This window comes from Primulina huaijiensis, chromosome 7, assembly GCF_012295235.1.
Source record: "Primulina huaijiensis isolate GDHJ02 chromosome 7, ASM1229523v2, whole genome shotgun sequence".
NCBI classification, from domain to species: Eukaryota; Viridiplantae; Streptophyta; class Magnoliopsida; order Lamiales; family Gesneriaceae; genus Primulina; species Primulina huaijiensis.
In genome coordinates, this window is record NC_133312.1 from 22956658 (window position 1) to 22974185 (window position 17528).

The following is a 17528-nucleotide window of genomic DNA, read 5'->3' on the forward strand; positions in this document are numbered from 1 at the left end:
CTTTCTGCCGTGAATGGCATCCCAAATACTAAATTACTTTATAACTATAAATAATAACAATTATTACTGCAGTTAAGAGTGATGCTAAATCCTGAAACGACGTAGACGTTGGCTGGATTAATTTTAACCAAAAAAAAGGGTCCAACTTCTTATCCCTAATTCCAAGTTTCAATATTACAACAACAAACAAATTATTCAAGATTCCAAAAATATGTTGTCTATAAAAGAACCGACCAACCCACATCAGGGAATAAAGTTTTTCTCTCATTCAAGTCTTTCACTTATGCCTTTAGATTAGATTTATTTCTCCACTTTCTTTCTTCCTTGCTTTTTCTCCACTAACACTCGTAGTGTTATTCACCTTCAACCACTTCTAAAAGCTTTATGTTCTTGAAAAAGTTGTAAAAGATCATTTATATTCCGCAATTTAAAATCCGTGCACTTCAAATTTTCATTTATAATATATATATATATATTAGTATGAGTATTTTTCATATTTATTTACAAATATGACTGGTTAAATAGCCTACATGATTTATTTATTTATTTTGCATTTTTCATCTACTATTATTATTATTTATGAATATATTTTTTGGTGTCTAATTATCCCTTTTATGTCACTGAGTGGTTTCTGGTATCAGATTCTTGTTGCATATTATAATATGAGTATTTTTCTAAAGGAATAATGATTTTAAATATTTTTATCATTTAGAGAAGCTGAAAAGTTTGGATAACAATCAAAACCTAAGAAATAGATACTTAACTTACAAAACCCTTTGAAATAATAAATTTATTTTCTCGTAATTATTTACATAAACATAGAGATAAAACTTATAAACACATTGATATTAAATTTGTCCAAATTAAAATAAAAATTTTAACAAAAGAAACATTAAATGCATCTATCATTGCTATATTAGAACATAATAGATTTACAACCTTTAAATATTCTTTATTAAGTTGCGTAGAATTTAGTATCTGCACATGGCCGATTTCAAAAAATATATTATATATATAGTCTACATAATTAATTTCTTTTATTTGTACATTATAATAATTTTTTAATAATGAATAGGTAGCACAGTAATCAATCAATAATCAAAGTAAAATACACGCGTCTCTTAGTATTACGTGAGTTATTAAATTCGACCGATTGGCCTTACCAAATTAGCCACTATATATAGTACGTCAATCCCAAGTCTTCACACTAAGGTTGCATTTTCTTCATTTGAAATTGGCAATAATAATAATCAAAATGTCTAGCAAAGGCGGCGGTTCTGGAGGTGGAAACACATCAGTTGGTGGCGTCGCTAGCGGTAAAGGAGGGGGCGGTGGCGGTAGCGGTGGCGGGCCCGGTGGTTCGGTTTTTATTAATGCTTCTGGTGGTAAGGGAGCAAGTAAATCAAGACCTCCATCTGAGAGCAACCCCAAATCCAAAGATGGAAAGAAAAAATGATGGAGATAAATCTGTAGTAAGTTATATATATATATATATATATATGAGATCCGTGATGAGGGAGAAAATCACTGTTGAGTACTCTACCAATCGACTTTTAATACCTCTTATCATATTGTGCGCTTATATATATACTAAGGCACCTCTTGAGGTGTCTTACCCAGATTTGTCGTCAAACGTATGAGTATATTTATATGTTTTTTTAGGTTAATTAATGAGAAGCTTATATTTGTGTAGATCTTATTTAAAAATGTAATTTTAAAAGCTGAAGTATTATGAGTATAATAATTTTTTATTTTTTTTTATATCTGTATTCATACTATTAGTATTTTAAGTTGGCTCTTTGCTCAACAAAGTAAAAAATATGGGAAAATATGGAGTTAACGAAAGTGATAATAGTTAGGAAGAAAATGGAGTTGGTGTGCAAGTTGGAGAAATTTAATAACATGTCTCAAATTGAATAAAAAGGATTTGATCATTTTAAAATCCAATGAGGGATCAACGGGATAAATAAGTTATTTTAAATTCAAAAGTAGGGTATTCATATTTAAATAATGATGGTTTTTGTAGGGGTGTCATACCTGATGACATTTTTTACGCTAATAAATTTGTGAAATTGGTAACTTTAACGTAAATATTAGTTGTAATATGAACTGTTAAACAATCGGTAAGAACACGAATTTTAGTGTAATCAAAGAAAATGAAAACTTTTTAATTGTTAATGTCGATAAGATTTCTGCAGGCATAACGTTTGTTTTTTGGAATTTAGTTGACGTATTTACGAATTTTGTAACCTTGAGTTTCTAAGATATGCAGAGATAAGAGTTAATATACTTCATAGGACATTGAAATAGATGAATATAACGAGGGATTAATAAAAAAAAGTTAAATTAGGTATAATACTTTTAATAGTTTCGAAATAAATTTTATTTACCACGGTGATGTTGACGATAGCGAATATAATGCTATGAAATATAACAGTAATGCTAATTTAATATTAATAGGAATAAAATAAGTTTACTTTCAAAATATAAATGAAAGTAAAATAGCTTGAATATGTGATTTTATAGTATATCTTCGCCACTTTTTTTTAAAAAAAAATATAGTAAGAAATGAAGAGTGTTTTGGGAATTAGGATAATTATTGCGTTGAAATGGGAATCATGTAGCATAGAGGATAATTGTTTAATATAGAAGCAAAAGCATACAAAAATGTTGTATATTTACTTTAATTTTATGTATATGGATGTATATAATATGAATTTATGTTTAATAAAATAGACGTTAATAATTTTTATGAAACTAAAATACATGACATGATATATAGAAGATTCAAATATCTTATGGAAAAAACTTGTGTATATTTCGTAGAAACCTATATAAGATTGGAAATGTGTCATAAGGTTAATATTAGATAGCGAGATGGAAATGTAGAACAAAAAACTATAGCCTTGAATATATGTTTTATATAAATAATGTAAAAGTATTTAAATATGGAAAAAGAGATAAAAATATTAAAATTATATAATTACGAAAAATGAAGTTTTTTGAAGAGGGAGAAAATCGATGGAAGAAACTATCGTAAAACGAAATTATTTTATTTAACTAAGCAGTTTAGTGTTCACTTACATAGAAGATAAATATGCTACAAAAATTTAGCTATATTCATTGAGAAATTTATATATAACAAAGATTATTGAGAGTTTTTGAATCGCTTGGCATTTTTTAAGTAGGATACAAAAAAATATGGGATAATGGACTGTAAATTTGTGAGGTGGTAATTTTGTTTTTTTTTTTTGTTTAAGATATTTACATGTTTATTTAAATAAAACATCAACAAACGATAGATATAACACCATATTTCGCAAATAAACATAACCACGTCGTAATTCACATAAAATTTATATTATGTTTGCCAAATGTGTATACCAATAAAGTACAAAACGCGATGTCCTGCACCCATTATTACAATTTTAGATCGTCCCTTGTTCCGGACTGTTGAGTTACACCTGAGGGAGAAGACCAAATACCATGAAAAAAAACGTTGGCGTCTAGAACATTAAGCGACGTCAAATTATATCAATCTGAGCAATTGTAAATAATAGCATTGACGATATCTAATTATATTACCTCAAATCATTGCAAAGCAAATAGCCAATCTGAAGAAAGCAATCCACAACATTTAGTTCTTTTCACAATCAGTAAACGGGAGTAAGTGCTTGTAGTTAACCATAAAATGTAAAATAATTAACTATAAAAGCTCAATAACTCTGGACCCAATGCAGAAGCTACTAAATAATATTGGCACATTTGTAGAGCAAGTGTCTCAGCTGACTAATACTGTGGAAGATAGCTAAACCCTTCTTCTATTGGTAGAGTAACAGTCATAATGTAAAATGGGACAAATTATAGCACTGAGTGTACCATATTAGTGTGGCTCGCAAATGGAGGCCAGGGAGATATTAAAAGCGTTCGGAGATCGAATGACATGAGACGGAATGATCCGTAGAACTAAATCATTTCTAACATGAGAACTTATTTTTTGTTTCATTATTTTATTCCGACTTTGTCTAACATACAAGAGAAAGAATTAGACAGCTAGCAAACATATATTTCGGTTGCTTATTTACTTTTTCTAAAACAAAATAGAACACTATCATATCACTTTTTCTAGAGTAAAAGTAATAGGCAATTTTAAAAAAATTAAAGGAAAATTAAAATGCTAAGCTGTATAGAAGAAGTAGCAATCTGTAAGATGTAAAGGCTTTCGTGCAAATCATTTCTAGGATTATAAAAAAGGTGAACAAATGTTGGCAGGTGGAGCTGAACAAACCATGCAACCATGTAGGTTAGCTAAACAAAACGACTAACTACAAAGTTAGGAATAGATAAAACAAAAACAAAAAAAAATTTGCTTGAATGAAAAACATGGCTTCCTATTTTAAGTTTTAAAAAAATAAATCCTTTGAGGACAAATTGGCATCTTACATTTAGAGATCAAGTCTACTTTAGGATGTTTTTCCCCGAGTTGCTTTGTAGAGGGTGTTATCTTTGTTTGTAAAGCTCTGTACCTAGTCTTTGTATTCCATCAGTAGTGTTAGTGACTTTGAGGTGTATGCAGTGCAGATGTAGAATAAATAATTAGAAACTATCTTTGTTCCTTATCTCCACACAAACACATCTATATAAAATAAAATACTGCAATTTTTTATCTATCGTATAACTATTATGTAACGGGTGCATTAAATTTTTTTTACTATTTCTATCCTAGCTCATTTATTTCGCACAAATTATCCATACATTTTTCAACAATCGAATCAAAGTATCAATGAGCTTATGAAATTTTTTTAGGTTACCAACAACTGACCCATAATACGTTGTGTTATATTCACCAACTTAGCTTAAATATCCATGATATTTCTGATAAAATATAATAAGAAAACAATCGAACGTATGAGGCCTTACATCAGTTATATATTAAGAGAAGGATGATTCTGCCAACCAACACCAAGAAAAGACATGTTATTTCCCAATCACAAAATACGCAGACAACATAACAAGCAAGCGTTTTTTGCTGGAATTTGCTCGGTTCAACGGTGGGAAGACAAAGGCCGAGCCTCCCAAACGAAGGAAGAGAGGAGGAGAACGAAGGGGCAAAGAAGGAAGCCAAACCCACTTGCAGTGATGTGTTGTGTTGGAGAGCAGAGACAATCCCATGTCATTTAATTGATAGTGTTTTTTAATTTTTTGCAGTTGAAAGTAGTTGGATTGCCGACACTTATATCCAGCTCTTGACATATTATAGTGGATGTTTTCAATGATTAAAAATTATATATTGGGACAATTGGTATGTTTTCTACACAACGGAAACAATAAAAATAAACTATGAAATAATTAATTAAAATTAATCTAATTCTTAAAACATGCCATTTGCTGTGAAGTAATAAATCTGAGAATATGCCATTTGCTATAAAGTAAAGGTTCCTGAGGAGGTTAACACATCAGAAGCATACCAATGGCAAGAAGAGGGAACACCACGCAACAGAGCTAAGAACGAGAAACTGCAACAAGAAGGAGGCAGACAACACAACAAGGAAACTTTTTTTTGCTGAACTTTGCGCGGTGCAATGGCGGGAAGACAAAGATCGAGGCTCCGAAACGAAGGAAGAGAAGAGGAAAACGAAGAGGCACAGAAGGAAGACAAACCCACTTGCAGTGATGTGTTGTGGTGGAGAGCAGAGAAATTCCCACGTGCCATTCTGCTCCCTGTCTGTCATGTGGTGGAAGAGCCACGTGTTGGGAGAGTTAACTGCTACCGGGCCTAAACTGGCCATCTCGAGCAACAACACGCTTGAAGTATAAGATAGATAGATAGATAGATAGATAGGAAGGAGGCTGCCCCAACTGTGTTGTACTTTTGAAATTATTATTGAACTAAAGCAAATTTAAATTTAACAACAGTGTGTTTGAAGCTATAGAATATTAATGTTTGCATCGTTTCTCAGTTTTAGTAATTATTTTATTATTTCATATATGAGTTGTATACCATATTTTTTTTTCGGGATTTATACGACAAATTATAATTTACATGAAAAATGATACGATCATGTCCATAAAAAAATCAAAAGGTTAATTACCGATTTACATAAATGGAAAATTCTTTTTTTTCTTATGTATTTGTTTTTTTTTTTTCGTTTTTAACATTTTATGTTTAGTTATTTTTTCATTGATTTGTTGACGTAATACTAACATATGAAATATCATATTAGTATTACAAACGAAAAAAATTTAAGTTATCAAAAAAATAAATGTATAAAATAAATCTGACAAATCAAGAACTAAAATTGAAAAAACAAAAACAAAAAACAAAACAAATATAAAGAGGGTCTTCTATTTCGAGGGGTTCCTTTGAAAGCAATCCTCTAGGATATTTTGCTGGATTACATGCAACATGCGGCCCAGAACGGATCGAAATAATTTACTTTATGATGTTTTTAATATATATACATATATAAATAGGTGTTCAATATTATATATATATATATATATATATATATATGTGTGTGTGTGTGTGTGTGTTCAAATTTTTAAGTTGTACAATAACTCTATAGTCATCGATTTCTCTTTAACAGTCGTCACGTATCGATGCTTTTTAACCGTTACAATCATTGCTTTCCAAGCACACCAGATTTTGTACATGCAATTTACCCAATAATTAGGTCGTGGATGCATGATGAACAATTAAGGAAACAAGGAGTATGCAAAGAGAACCACTACAAATGACTAATCCGATTGTGCTACCAATTATACCCATCAATTCCACAGCCATAAGAAATAAAGCATATTTCTTCCGAACGTCGTCGTATTGAGGCTTGTAGTTCCATCCAATTCCTGACACGTAGCATGCCTCCATCTTTTCCTTGCTTCTCACTACCTCCATTCTGTATTTCAAGACATCCAAATTGGACTCCACCGTATTTGCTTGGTCTCCTATATTTAATTAAATAACATATTAATATATGTTTTGGTTTAATTACTTTGTATTGCTAAAAAGCAAGAAATTGTGTGAGACGGATCTATTATTTAGGTCATCCATGAAAGATTCGTGAGACCGTCTCACAAGAGACTTATTCTTGCTAAAATTGTCTAAATTGGCCGTCTGCCTATCGTCTGCCGTTTTTTTTTTACAGAACTAAATGTATTCTCAGGTTAAATATCTAAAACATACGATTAAAAAAAATCTTTTATGTTATTTTTAAAAGATATCAGTTGAAAATGACTAGAATTCCAATTAAATACTTCTTTTTTCGTTAAATCTCTAGTAAAAAAAATGGAAGGCTAAGGGGCAGACAGTCGTTATAGTTCGGCGTTTCAGCTCAGGCTAACCCAAGTGCTTCTAGACTATATATCTAGTTCTCTGGCCTTTAATTTATACTAATACATCGATTTATGCGTTATGTGTTTGTATAGTATTTTTATAATTAATTTAATTTATATTCAAATTAGGTAAATATCATAATAGCAAAATAATACAAATAAGTCGCCTTTTCTAACTACTTAAAAAATAAAAGGATTCCTTAAAAAAAAAAAAAAAAAAGAAGATATTATTTGTTTATCCATCAAATATTCATTCGGTTGTTTTCAAAATAGACTTTTAGTTATTAATATATAATANAAATATGATTTTCTTTTCTCATTAGCTTCGTGAGGATGAAAACGGATCGGGTTCGAATTTGGCCAAACCCATGATCCGACACGCCTACAATCAGACTTGCCTCGCTCCGCCCAGTGAACCCAGAAGGTTCATTCAAGTTGGACTATATAAGTTTAGAAAGTAATTAATCATTAAATTTATTTTCAAAATTTATATTATTAATATTTAATAAAAAAATATTATGACAAGTTAAAATCTATCGTTTTTATTCAATTAAATTTTTGTTATTAAATTAATAAAAAAAAATGTGGACAGATCGAGTCCGAGACGGATCCGACTAAACACGAGACCCATCTCGGATCCATTTAGGTGGGTCTAACCCCATCCTACCGGGCTAGATTTTGATCCGGCCCATTACAATCTTTATGCCTCCCTAACCACAAAACTGTGGTTACGCCCATGGTAAAATATTGGGAGCATTAGGTGAATGATCCTAATCAAATTTAGAAATTGGCCTCCATCATCGAATATGTCAATGAATCTTTTTACATTTTTCAATGGTTGCATCATGCCTCTTTAGTCAAAGAAAGTTATAAATAATAAATAATAATAATAAAAACAAAATCAATTTTAAAATTGTCCTAATTTTCCATTTTCTTTCTTCTTTAAATTGCAATTTTTTCGATTATTTGTCTATGTGAAATTTAATCTTGTACCTATAATTATAAAATTTCATTCTCAATAAGCAATCTTTGATTATTTCGAGTTGTTTCTCCAGATATGACGTCGTTGTGGTGCTAACATGACACACATGTTAGCTCATGTATATGTCACCCCAGGATTCTCGATTACAAAAATACTAAAATTGTCACAAAAAATTTTGGGTTTTTTTTATAAATGTGTTGAGAGTTTTATAAAAATTATGAGTTTTTAACTTTTGATGCGACAATAAATCTTACACTAAAGTTGATTTTACAGATTAATTTTTTCAGTCGTCCTAAGACCAATTTTAATTTTAAGTACATAAAAGTTTAGTCTATTTTATTAAGATTAAGATGAGATTGAATTGCACGCAAGTCTCTTTTTAACTTTTGCTTTAAATTACACAAATCATAGAGGATTTGCGTTCAAACCCTAATAATATGTTTCTAACTAAAATTTTGTCGATATATCGTATGATTGACATTTTTACATATGAAAAAACAATTGTAAATTTTTTTAAAAAAAAATTTAAGAGAAGATTTACCGTAACGTCTAATAAATCATACTAAACTCATCTAGAAAAAATATCAACGATAATTTCTTCATCAATTAAATCAATTGGCATTTACAAAAATAATGAACTTCAAAAGCTACTTCGATTTTGTCGATAACTCGTAGTTCATCCGACACTCAAATCTTATATTTGATATGAGGTCTCCGGTTGTANAAAAAAAAAAAAAAAAAAAAAAAAAAAAAAAAAAAAAACTACTTCGGTTTTCACGGAATTTTAGATTTTTATAAAAAGAAAATTATAGTGGCGAGTAACACCCATGATTATACATATTTTGTAAATCATTCATCTTTATATGACGTACCTTCATCACGAAAACCTTGAAATCTTGCTTGAGGAATTTGTACCTTAAGCTTGTGAAATTGTGGACTTAACACGCAATACGGGAAGGAACACGAAGCCAAATATCGTATCATAATATATTTTCCCCAAAATATACAAAATTATAAATTTTAATTTTAATATTTTTAACAACTATATGATATGTGGGACTGAACAATGAATTAGAGAGCATTGGTTCTGTGTGTTAATTTGATAGATATTATAGGTTTAAATAGTTGGCATGAAGTGCATTCAGGTCTGTAGATTTTTACTATTATATTATATTATATTATATTATATATTATATTACATAGTATGTCAATAATCAATAGTTTATGGGAATTTAAAGTACATACTTTTCGTTTTGAGTGTATGACTAACTATATTTACGTTGTCATTAAGACATATTTTATGATCACGTACAATATTATACATGTTGTTTTCAAAAATATCATAGCTTATTTGGATAGACGGATTTCGATTATTTTTATCGTTAACAATAAAGTAATAGCTGAAATCTTAAATCCATATATTACTTATTTACACAATTGTAACACAAGAGTAGAATGAATTTCAAATATATCCGTTATTGGGTTAACTTGAAATCCATCATAACTAACATGAAACAATATGTAAACATAAAAGGTGTAGATTTGAAGTTTGTTCTTCTTTCTCAAAACTAAAAAAATATATTTGAATATATTCGAAATCTATAGTTTTGAAATCCATCAATCCAATTACAACCTATAAATTTCATGTCTCATAATAATATACTTCTTTACTGTTATATATATGTATATATACGATAAACATCCACTATGAATATTTATGTAAGCACGACTAAATTAAGATATCATACATCTAATAAATGAACGTCATTTCAGTGGATCATCGTACCAAAATTATATATATATATATTATGTTGGAGACGTGCTACAATTGCTGATTAATATCCTATAAAGCTTATGTAACAAGTGGCAATAGTATAATAATTGTGTTATTTAATCTCCATTTGAACAAATGAAGTGAGCCACGTCGCTGATGCCACAATATTTTCCTATTACATTGAGCATTGGTAAATCATTTACCTTGCCCGCATGAGTTACTTTCATACGTTGAATATCATTAATGATTTAACAATATATAATTTTCTTCCACCTACCTAACATTATATATTATACTTGAATTATATGTTATACTTAATATACGTTGATACGCATCGTGTGCTTGTATAAAAGATTTTTTACTGTAAAAGATTAAATTATCTGAATTTTAATAAGTTCTCTTTTAAATTTGCATAAATTTAGCTTTCATTAAAAAATGTTTTGAGAGATTTTTTTTTTAATGAGTAGAAGAATAAGATGTAAGAATTTAATACAAGATTGATAAATAAATTTTTGATTTTAACAAATTAAATAGTGTTGGCCATAAAATAAAAATGGTGGCCCAAAACAAAGAGATTTGATTCTGGCCCATTAGGAAAAAGAATTTGTGCGATGAAATGATGGGCATTTGGATTGACCAAGTCTCGGCCCAATAACTGATCATCCACGTCGTGTAGCAACCGTCGGGGGAGACTTGGACATAAGAGGAATAGAAATGAAACTAAGGGTGTCAAAATCAAATACAACTCATCAATTCGATACGGTTCAACTCGAAAAAAATCAAATTTGGGTTTGGGGTTTTCGGGTTCGGGTCAGATTGGGTTGATTTAGTAAATATATTTTATTTTTCTACCATTAGACTTTCAAATTTAAATCATATATTTGAGAGATATTTTGTTATTATGTGTGTAAATGAAAATATTATTATTATTATTATTTAATAGTATTATTGCTCAACCCGACCCAACCTATCCGAATTGACACCTCTAAATGAAACAACTCATTCAAACGACAAAATCACATCAAAGACTGAGAATTTCAATGTTCATTTTCAGCATCTTGTTCGTATTTAAGCTCATCAATTTCAAGTTTTCAACGTTTATTTCCAAATTTTTAGGTTATATATATTTGATCATGTACGAATGATTTTTAGTGCAATAACCATGTCTTTGTACCATTTGAAGAATTCTCTTTGTTTTTCCAGCAAAACAGAAGATAATGTATAATCAAAGTTCGAATCGGGATCCAATTTTTATTTCATTTCATAAATTGGTGTCAAAACGACATCTAGTACGTCCGCAAAATTTAGAGCAAACAAAAAGAAAAGCCTAGCTGTAGTTGGATTGAAATAGGGAGCCAAGTGTATATATTTTCATGATCAAATATAATACAATATCATTTGACGTTTTAAAACTTTTGATGGATGTAATTCGAATTATTTAATCAACATATAATCGCATTCAAGGTACGATGATATAATATGTTTGGTGTCATATAAGATGAGACAGTTTAACGAATCAATTTTGTGAGACAGATCTCTAACATGATTTAATTCATTAAAAATATTATTTTTTATGTTAAAACTATATTTTTTTTCTTGACATGAATAGTCAAGTTACAACGAAATTGATTCATATAGAATTCGATGGTTGATACTCCCTTTGATGTGCACGGTTGCGTGAGAACTGAGAAGATTGTGTGGTTGGAATAAATTATTTGTGTCATACGTTTCTTAAATTATTATTTTTCCTAAAATTTTACTGATTCATAAATCATGGGATAATTACATTTATCATCACACGTGTATGTTCTTGAATTTTACTGATTGATAGATCATAAGATAATTGAATATTCTTGAATTATATTTTTTTGTTGCTCTATTGTATACATTCAGTCATTCATATTAAATTTTTTTTAAAGAATGATTTTTACACTTGTGATTCTATTTAATTTCATCATCAAAATATCTACGCCAGAACCAATGTTTCTTCCAAACTCTTTCATTCATCTCATCGATGGGAATTCCCTTGGTTTCTGGCAGCAAGAACGCAGCAAAGCTTCCCATGACAACAATCCATGCAGCGAAGAAGAAGAAGATGCTCGACCTCATGTGGCACAGCATCGTCAGAAAGGCTTGAGCTACGATGAATGTGCATATCATGTTCGTGCTCACCGCAAAGAAGAAGCCCGATGTTCGTGTTTCCAATGGGAAGATCTCACTTGGAATCAACCAACAGAGAGGACCCCAAGACCAGGCGAAACCCGAGACAAATACGCAGATTAGGAGCACGACTATAATGGCATAGAGCTTAGGTATGGCGTTTGTTGAGTGCAATTGGGTTGCGAGAATTGCTCCGGTCAAACCCTGCATATAAATTTATTTATGCATTCATAAGAATCATGGTAAAAGGGATTATTATTATTATTATTATTATTATTCTGTTGTACATATGTTCTCGGATTATTAAGAATTTACCTGAGAAATAAGCATTTGGATGGCGGCTTCAATAAGTAAAAATCTTCTTCCAACTCTATCAACTCCAAAGATTGCGACCAAAGTCGAAAGACAATTGATAGAGCCCGTGACAACAGCTGACAGCAAAGATGCATCTCCCGAAATCCCCATAGTCTGAAAGAGGACGGGAGCATAAAACATTATCACATTAATCCCTGTAAATTGTTGGAATACTTGAAGAATCGTGCCGCAGAAGAGTTGTGGAAAACTGGATCGTTTCATCATGTTCCTAAAAGGGTGCTTGATCTTCTTCGCAATTTCTGTGGCTTGTAGAATTTCACTGTACTCCTTATCGACATCTTCTACACCTCGGATTTTCTTGAGAGCGCTTAAGCCTTCCTCCGTCTGGTCACGCTCGATCAGGCTAGCGGGTGTTTCTATAATGAGAAGGGAGCCTAGACCGAGGAAAATGGCTGGCAGTGCAGCACCGCCAAGAGATATTCTCCAGCCATAAGGATGGATATTTGTTGTGATATAGTTGACTAAATTAGCAATCAAGATGCCTACGGTGATCATCATCTGAAAGCATATGTTTAAACCTCCTCTGTATTTTGCCGGAGCGATTTCTGATATAAACAGCGGCACTGCCTGCAATCAAAAATATTTTTGATAAAATAAAATTATATCATATGTATTACTTCGATTTGGATCTGACTTTATATATATATACACATACCTGGTTCCCGAACCCAACGCCAGCACCCAAACAAAGACGGCCGATTATAAGCATAGGAAGATTCAAAGAAGCGGCGTTGAGAATAACTCCGACGAAGAAGAAGGCGGCGGCCATCTGCATGGTGCGTTTGCGGCCCAACTTCTTGCAACAAAAAGATGCGAAGAAACTACAAACAACAGCTGCCAAGTATAAAGAAGACGTGAAGAGTTGAAGTGTCTGGTCATTATATTTGCAGTAGTTGTCTTCCTTAACTCTATGCTTCTTTTCGTAAACAACTGGAAAGAACTTCAACAAGAAATCATCCATGGACGTCACTCCTCCTGCATGCAATTAAATTGTTAAATAACATGTATAGTTTAATTTTGAGTTAATCGTCTTGCATTTATTACGTACCAGATATGCCAATATCATATCCGAACATGAGACCTCCAAAGGCAGCGATGATGGAACATACCACCACCTGTTTGGTGAGCTTGGCCGGGGAGTTGACATCTCCGCCAATGCTCCGAATAGGTGTGATTGCTGGTGCCATTGACGTTTTTATGATCACAAGAAAAATTAAAGATCGATTTCACTTCTCGCTAGTTGCCTGAGTTTTGTTCAGTACGTGAAAACAATGAGGAGAAGATGGTGCGTGCGTGTGTGTGTGTGTGTATATATATATATATATATATATATGTATGTATGTATGTATGTATAGGTCCATATCCTAATTGGATAATAGGTATGAATTAGTTCTACCCCAAAAATAGGAATCTTTTGCGAATTTGATAATGTTTTAAACAAAATTAAAATCTGTAAAAATAAACTTTTATCAAAATGTAATAGATCAATATAAATTATACGAATTTCCTTTTACTTTATATTTTATGATTTACTTTGTTAACTGTAAATAGATAATAGTGTATAATCGTGAAAAATCAAATTCATATAATACAAGAATTTCCTTTTACTTTATATTTTATGATTTACTTTGTAATCTGTAAATAGATAATTGTGTATAATCGTGCAAAATCAAATTTATATAATCAACTATTAAGTAATGTTATATATACAACCAAATTTGTAAAACAATTCTTACACCATAAAAAATTCAATACAAAAAATCCATTTATCAAAATCGAATGATAAATTCAATGTAAAATTTCATGAGATAATAACAAATTCTTAAGAGATAATTAATATAAATATTGTTGTATGATACATTTATCGTATCATTATTATTAAAAAAAAAAAGATTGAATCTCTTGCTCCAATGATGGGCCCATATTTGCATCAAACAGACCAGAGGGCCCAATTAAAAATTCTGAATTATTGGAAAACCTAATTGGGCCCTCCCAAAACGATCCAAAATCTGCCCGAATAGTCAGGCCGAGTCGAGTTAAAATAATTATCTATAAAGTAAATTACAAGAGAATTTTATTGAATATTTCGACTTCAAGTTCGATAATTTTATATATAATAGATTTTGAACTCAAGACATGTTCCATGGTCGATTTTTGGAGCATCGAGCAATCATAGACTACTTATTTTGATTTCCAAAATCTATAATAATCTAGCCAAAGCAAACAAAATACTGAGCTTCGTTTGAGAGCTTAGACAAACAAACTCGACTCGCTCTTTAGAAGGTAGAAAATATAGAATATTTAGAAAATTTAATATTTAATAACATAATCGCACGTGCCAGAGTCATCACAATAGAGACATGCAGATCCAATTTTGAAGTTAATCGGATCATCTAACTTACCAACTCAATTTGTCGTTTTAGATTTGGATTCGACCATCTGCAAATCATTGATTTCCACGTGGAAGTCTTTGAATAATGGTGACTTTGTCAACGAAACAACCACCACTTGTTATTCATTCTCGTTTGATGTAAATCGTTAATTCAAATTATTATAATAATTTTAAAATTATTTTTTTTAAAATTTCAAAAAAGGACAAAAGTTGATGGCTCCATTAAAATTATAATTTTTTTAAAAAATTCAAAAAAGGAAGAAATATTTTTCTTCCAAAAAGCAGAATATGGGGAAATTAAAAGGTGATAGAAAATTGGATGAGCATATTCCTTTAAAATGTAATCACAAATTTTATTAAGTTATTTTTTTTGTCGTTTCAGGTTTGTTTTAATTAAAAATATTTGGTTGATGCTATCCGGAATTTTGTTAATTTTTTTGGAAGAAACTTTGGTTTTTCTAATTGTATTATCAAATCACTTATATTTTGCAGATGTTTCCTATTATGCGAGTTGATTCTGGTTTTACTAATCATGTAGCCTGATGAATGTTATTACTTATCACAAATTGTGTTTGTGCTTATTCTTCCAGTTTCTATATATACTATGGAGTTCAAAGCGACTATTCTCAGCTATGAATATCGTGCAAACTAGACTTCGAAGCAAAATGAAATATGATTTTTTTGGATACATTGATGATATTTATTGAAAGTGACATTCTTAAAAATATTTGTATTCATGCTATCATTGAAAACTTTAAAAATTTTAAATAACATCAAATTTCTTTTGTTAAAAACATATATATGATGCTTAGTTGGAACCATAGATCCGCCATTGAGCATAGATCAACCCCTAAGTTTTGAAATATTTGTCAAAATACAAAAAACTCATATGAGAACATCTTACGTGTAAATTTTATTATACGAGACTCCTATTCCTCATGATCAATTAAAAAATATTACTTTTGATACAAAAACTATTACTTTCTAAAATATATATGGAGTAGATCAATTCGTCTCCCAGTATTTTCAAATATCTATTTTTAGAGTGCTAAAGACAGACACTTCATGATCATTGTAGTCTCACCATATATTTTTTTGTATTATTATTAATTAAAGTTTTTTTTACCACTATATTGGTCTCGCGACATTAATTTTTCTTTTTTAATATCTTTTATAAGATACTATTATTTTTACCAAAAAAACATGACCAAATGAGAATTTAAACATGAATTTGCAGCCAAAAAAAAAAAACTCTAATATCTTTACACTTTAATATATATCTATTCAATTTTATTAAAATTAAAGACATGATAATAACTACCTAGGAAAGACACCAAATTTTTTTTCTAACTCTACCCTTATATGATACTAATATGACACTTTTGTTTTTTATTTTTTTTAAAAAAAATTTTAACACACACTTTTATTTTTATTTTTTTATTTCAACAATTCAAATATCAATTTAGTCCCTTCATAATTTGTCAAATTTCACTTTAATCCATCGATAATGATAAAAAATATTTTACACACATGCATCACGTGTGCAGAATAACTAGTAAATTATTATATGTTATACTTACATAGCAACTAGCATGCTAAGCTTCACTGTTTACGTTTGCTGTATACATACATATTTTACAAGCTTTGAAAAAAATACGGGAAATTGGCCTTCAGTCCCCAGCCGTCGATTTTTTTTGTGTTCAATCCCTGGGTATTTTTTTAGTACCACATTTCCACATAAAGTGTACCACATTTTGTATGACATAGTAACACAATTTTGTGGGTAGGGAGTAAACCCAAAAAAATATTTTGATTGGGGATTTTTCACCAACTTCCTCTTAAAAATACAGAAATATATATTTTTATCAATTTTCCGTATAATTTTCATCGAACACATTCTAAGATTCTTTAAAAATAAAATTTTGAATTTTAAAATAATAAAAACTCTATGAAACCGTCGTCTACCTTTTGTCCTCTGATAAAATCCTACTAATTTGAACCTTCTAATATTGAAATAAATTCAATTAAATATCGAGATGAAATGTATTAATAAGTAAAACCGATCCAAAGCAGCAACTCGTAAACCAATAAAGATTGAAGATTTGAAGTGTCCACATGCTCACTAGTTTTATTTTTTTCTTCCAATATTTTTTGGATCGAATGCACATGATTTGTTAACGTTGTTTATCAAATTTACATGGTTTTCAGATTACTGTTTTAAGTTGGGGGACAAAAATGAGTAAGATTTTCGGGAACAATTAAAAAATAAATAAAGAATTAAGTTTAAAACACTCAATGATCTCGATACAGGTGAAAAGGAGACCCAATCGTCTAGTTTCCATCAATATTTCCGAAATTAAAATTTTTTTTTTCTCAAAATTTTGAAAGGCATAAAAAAAACTTCAAACGCTCATTTTGAAAGTGTCGCGTGCATTCATGGTGGGACATGCTTGAAAGACTCGAGACAATTTCTATTTAACTTTTGAAAAGATTTTGATTTTCGTGATATAAAT

General features: G+C 30.1%; 1 protein-coding gene across 1 annotated transcript; it reads right to left on the reverse strand.

Moving 5' to 3' along the window:
• Positions 1 to 11931: 11931 nt before the first annotated feature.
• LOC140981780 (sugar transport protein 8-like) lies at positions 11932 to 13866 on the reverse strand. Its single transcript, XM_073448244.1, has 4 exons — positions 13672 to 13866; positions 13279 to 13598; positions 12564 to 13190; positions 11932 to 12452 (listed from the first exon to the last, which is right to left on the reverse strand). The coding sequence occupies exons 1-4, from the start codon at positions 13808 to 13810 to the stop codon at positions 12030 to 12032; spliced, it is 1509 nt and encodes a 502-aa protein (XP_073304345.1). The 5' UTR covers positions 13811 to 13866; the 3' UTR covers positions 11932 to 12029.
• Between the last annotated feature and the right edge of the window lie 3662 nt (positions 13867 to 17528).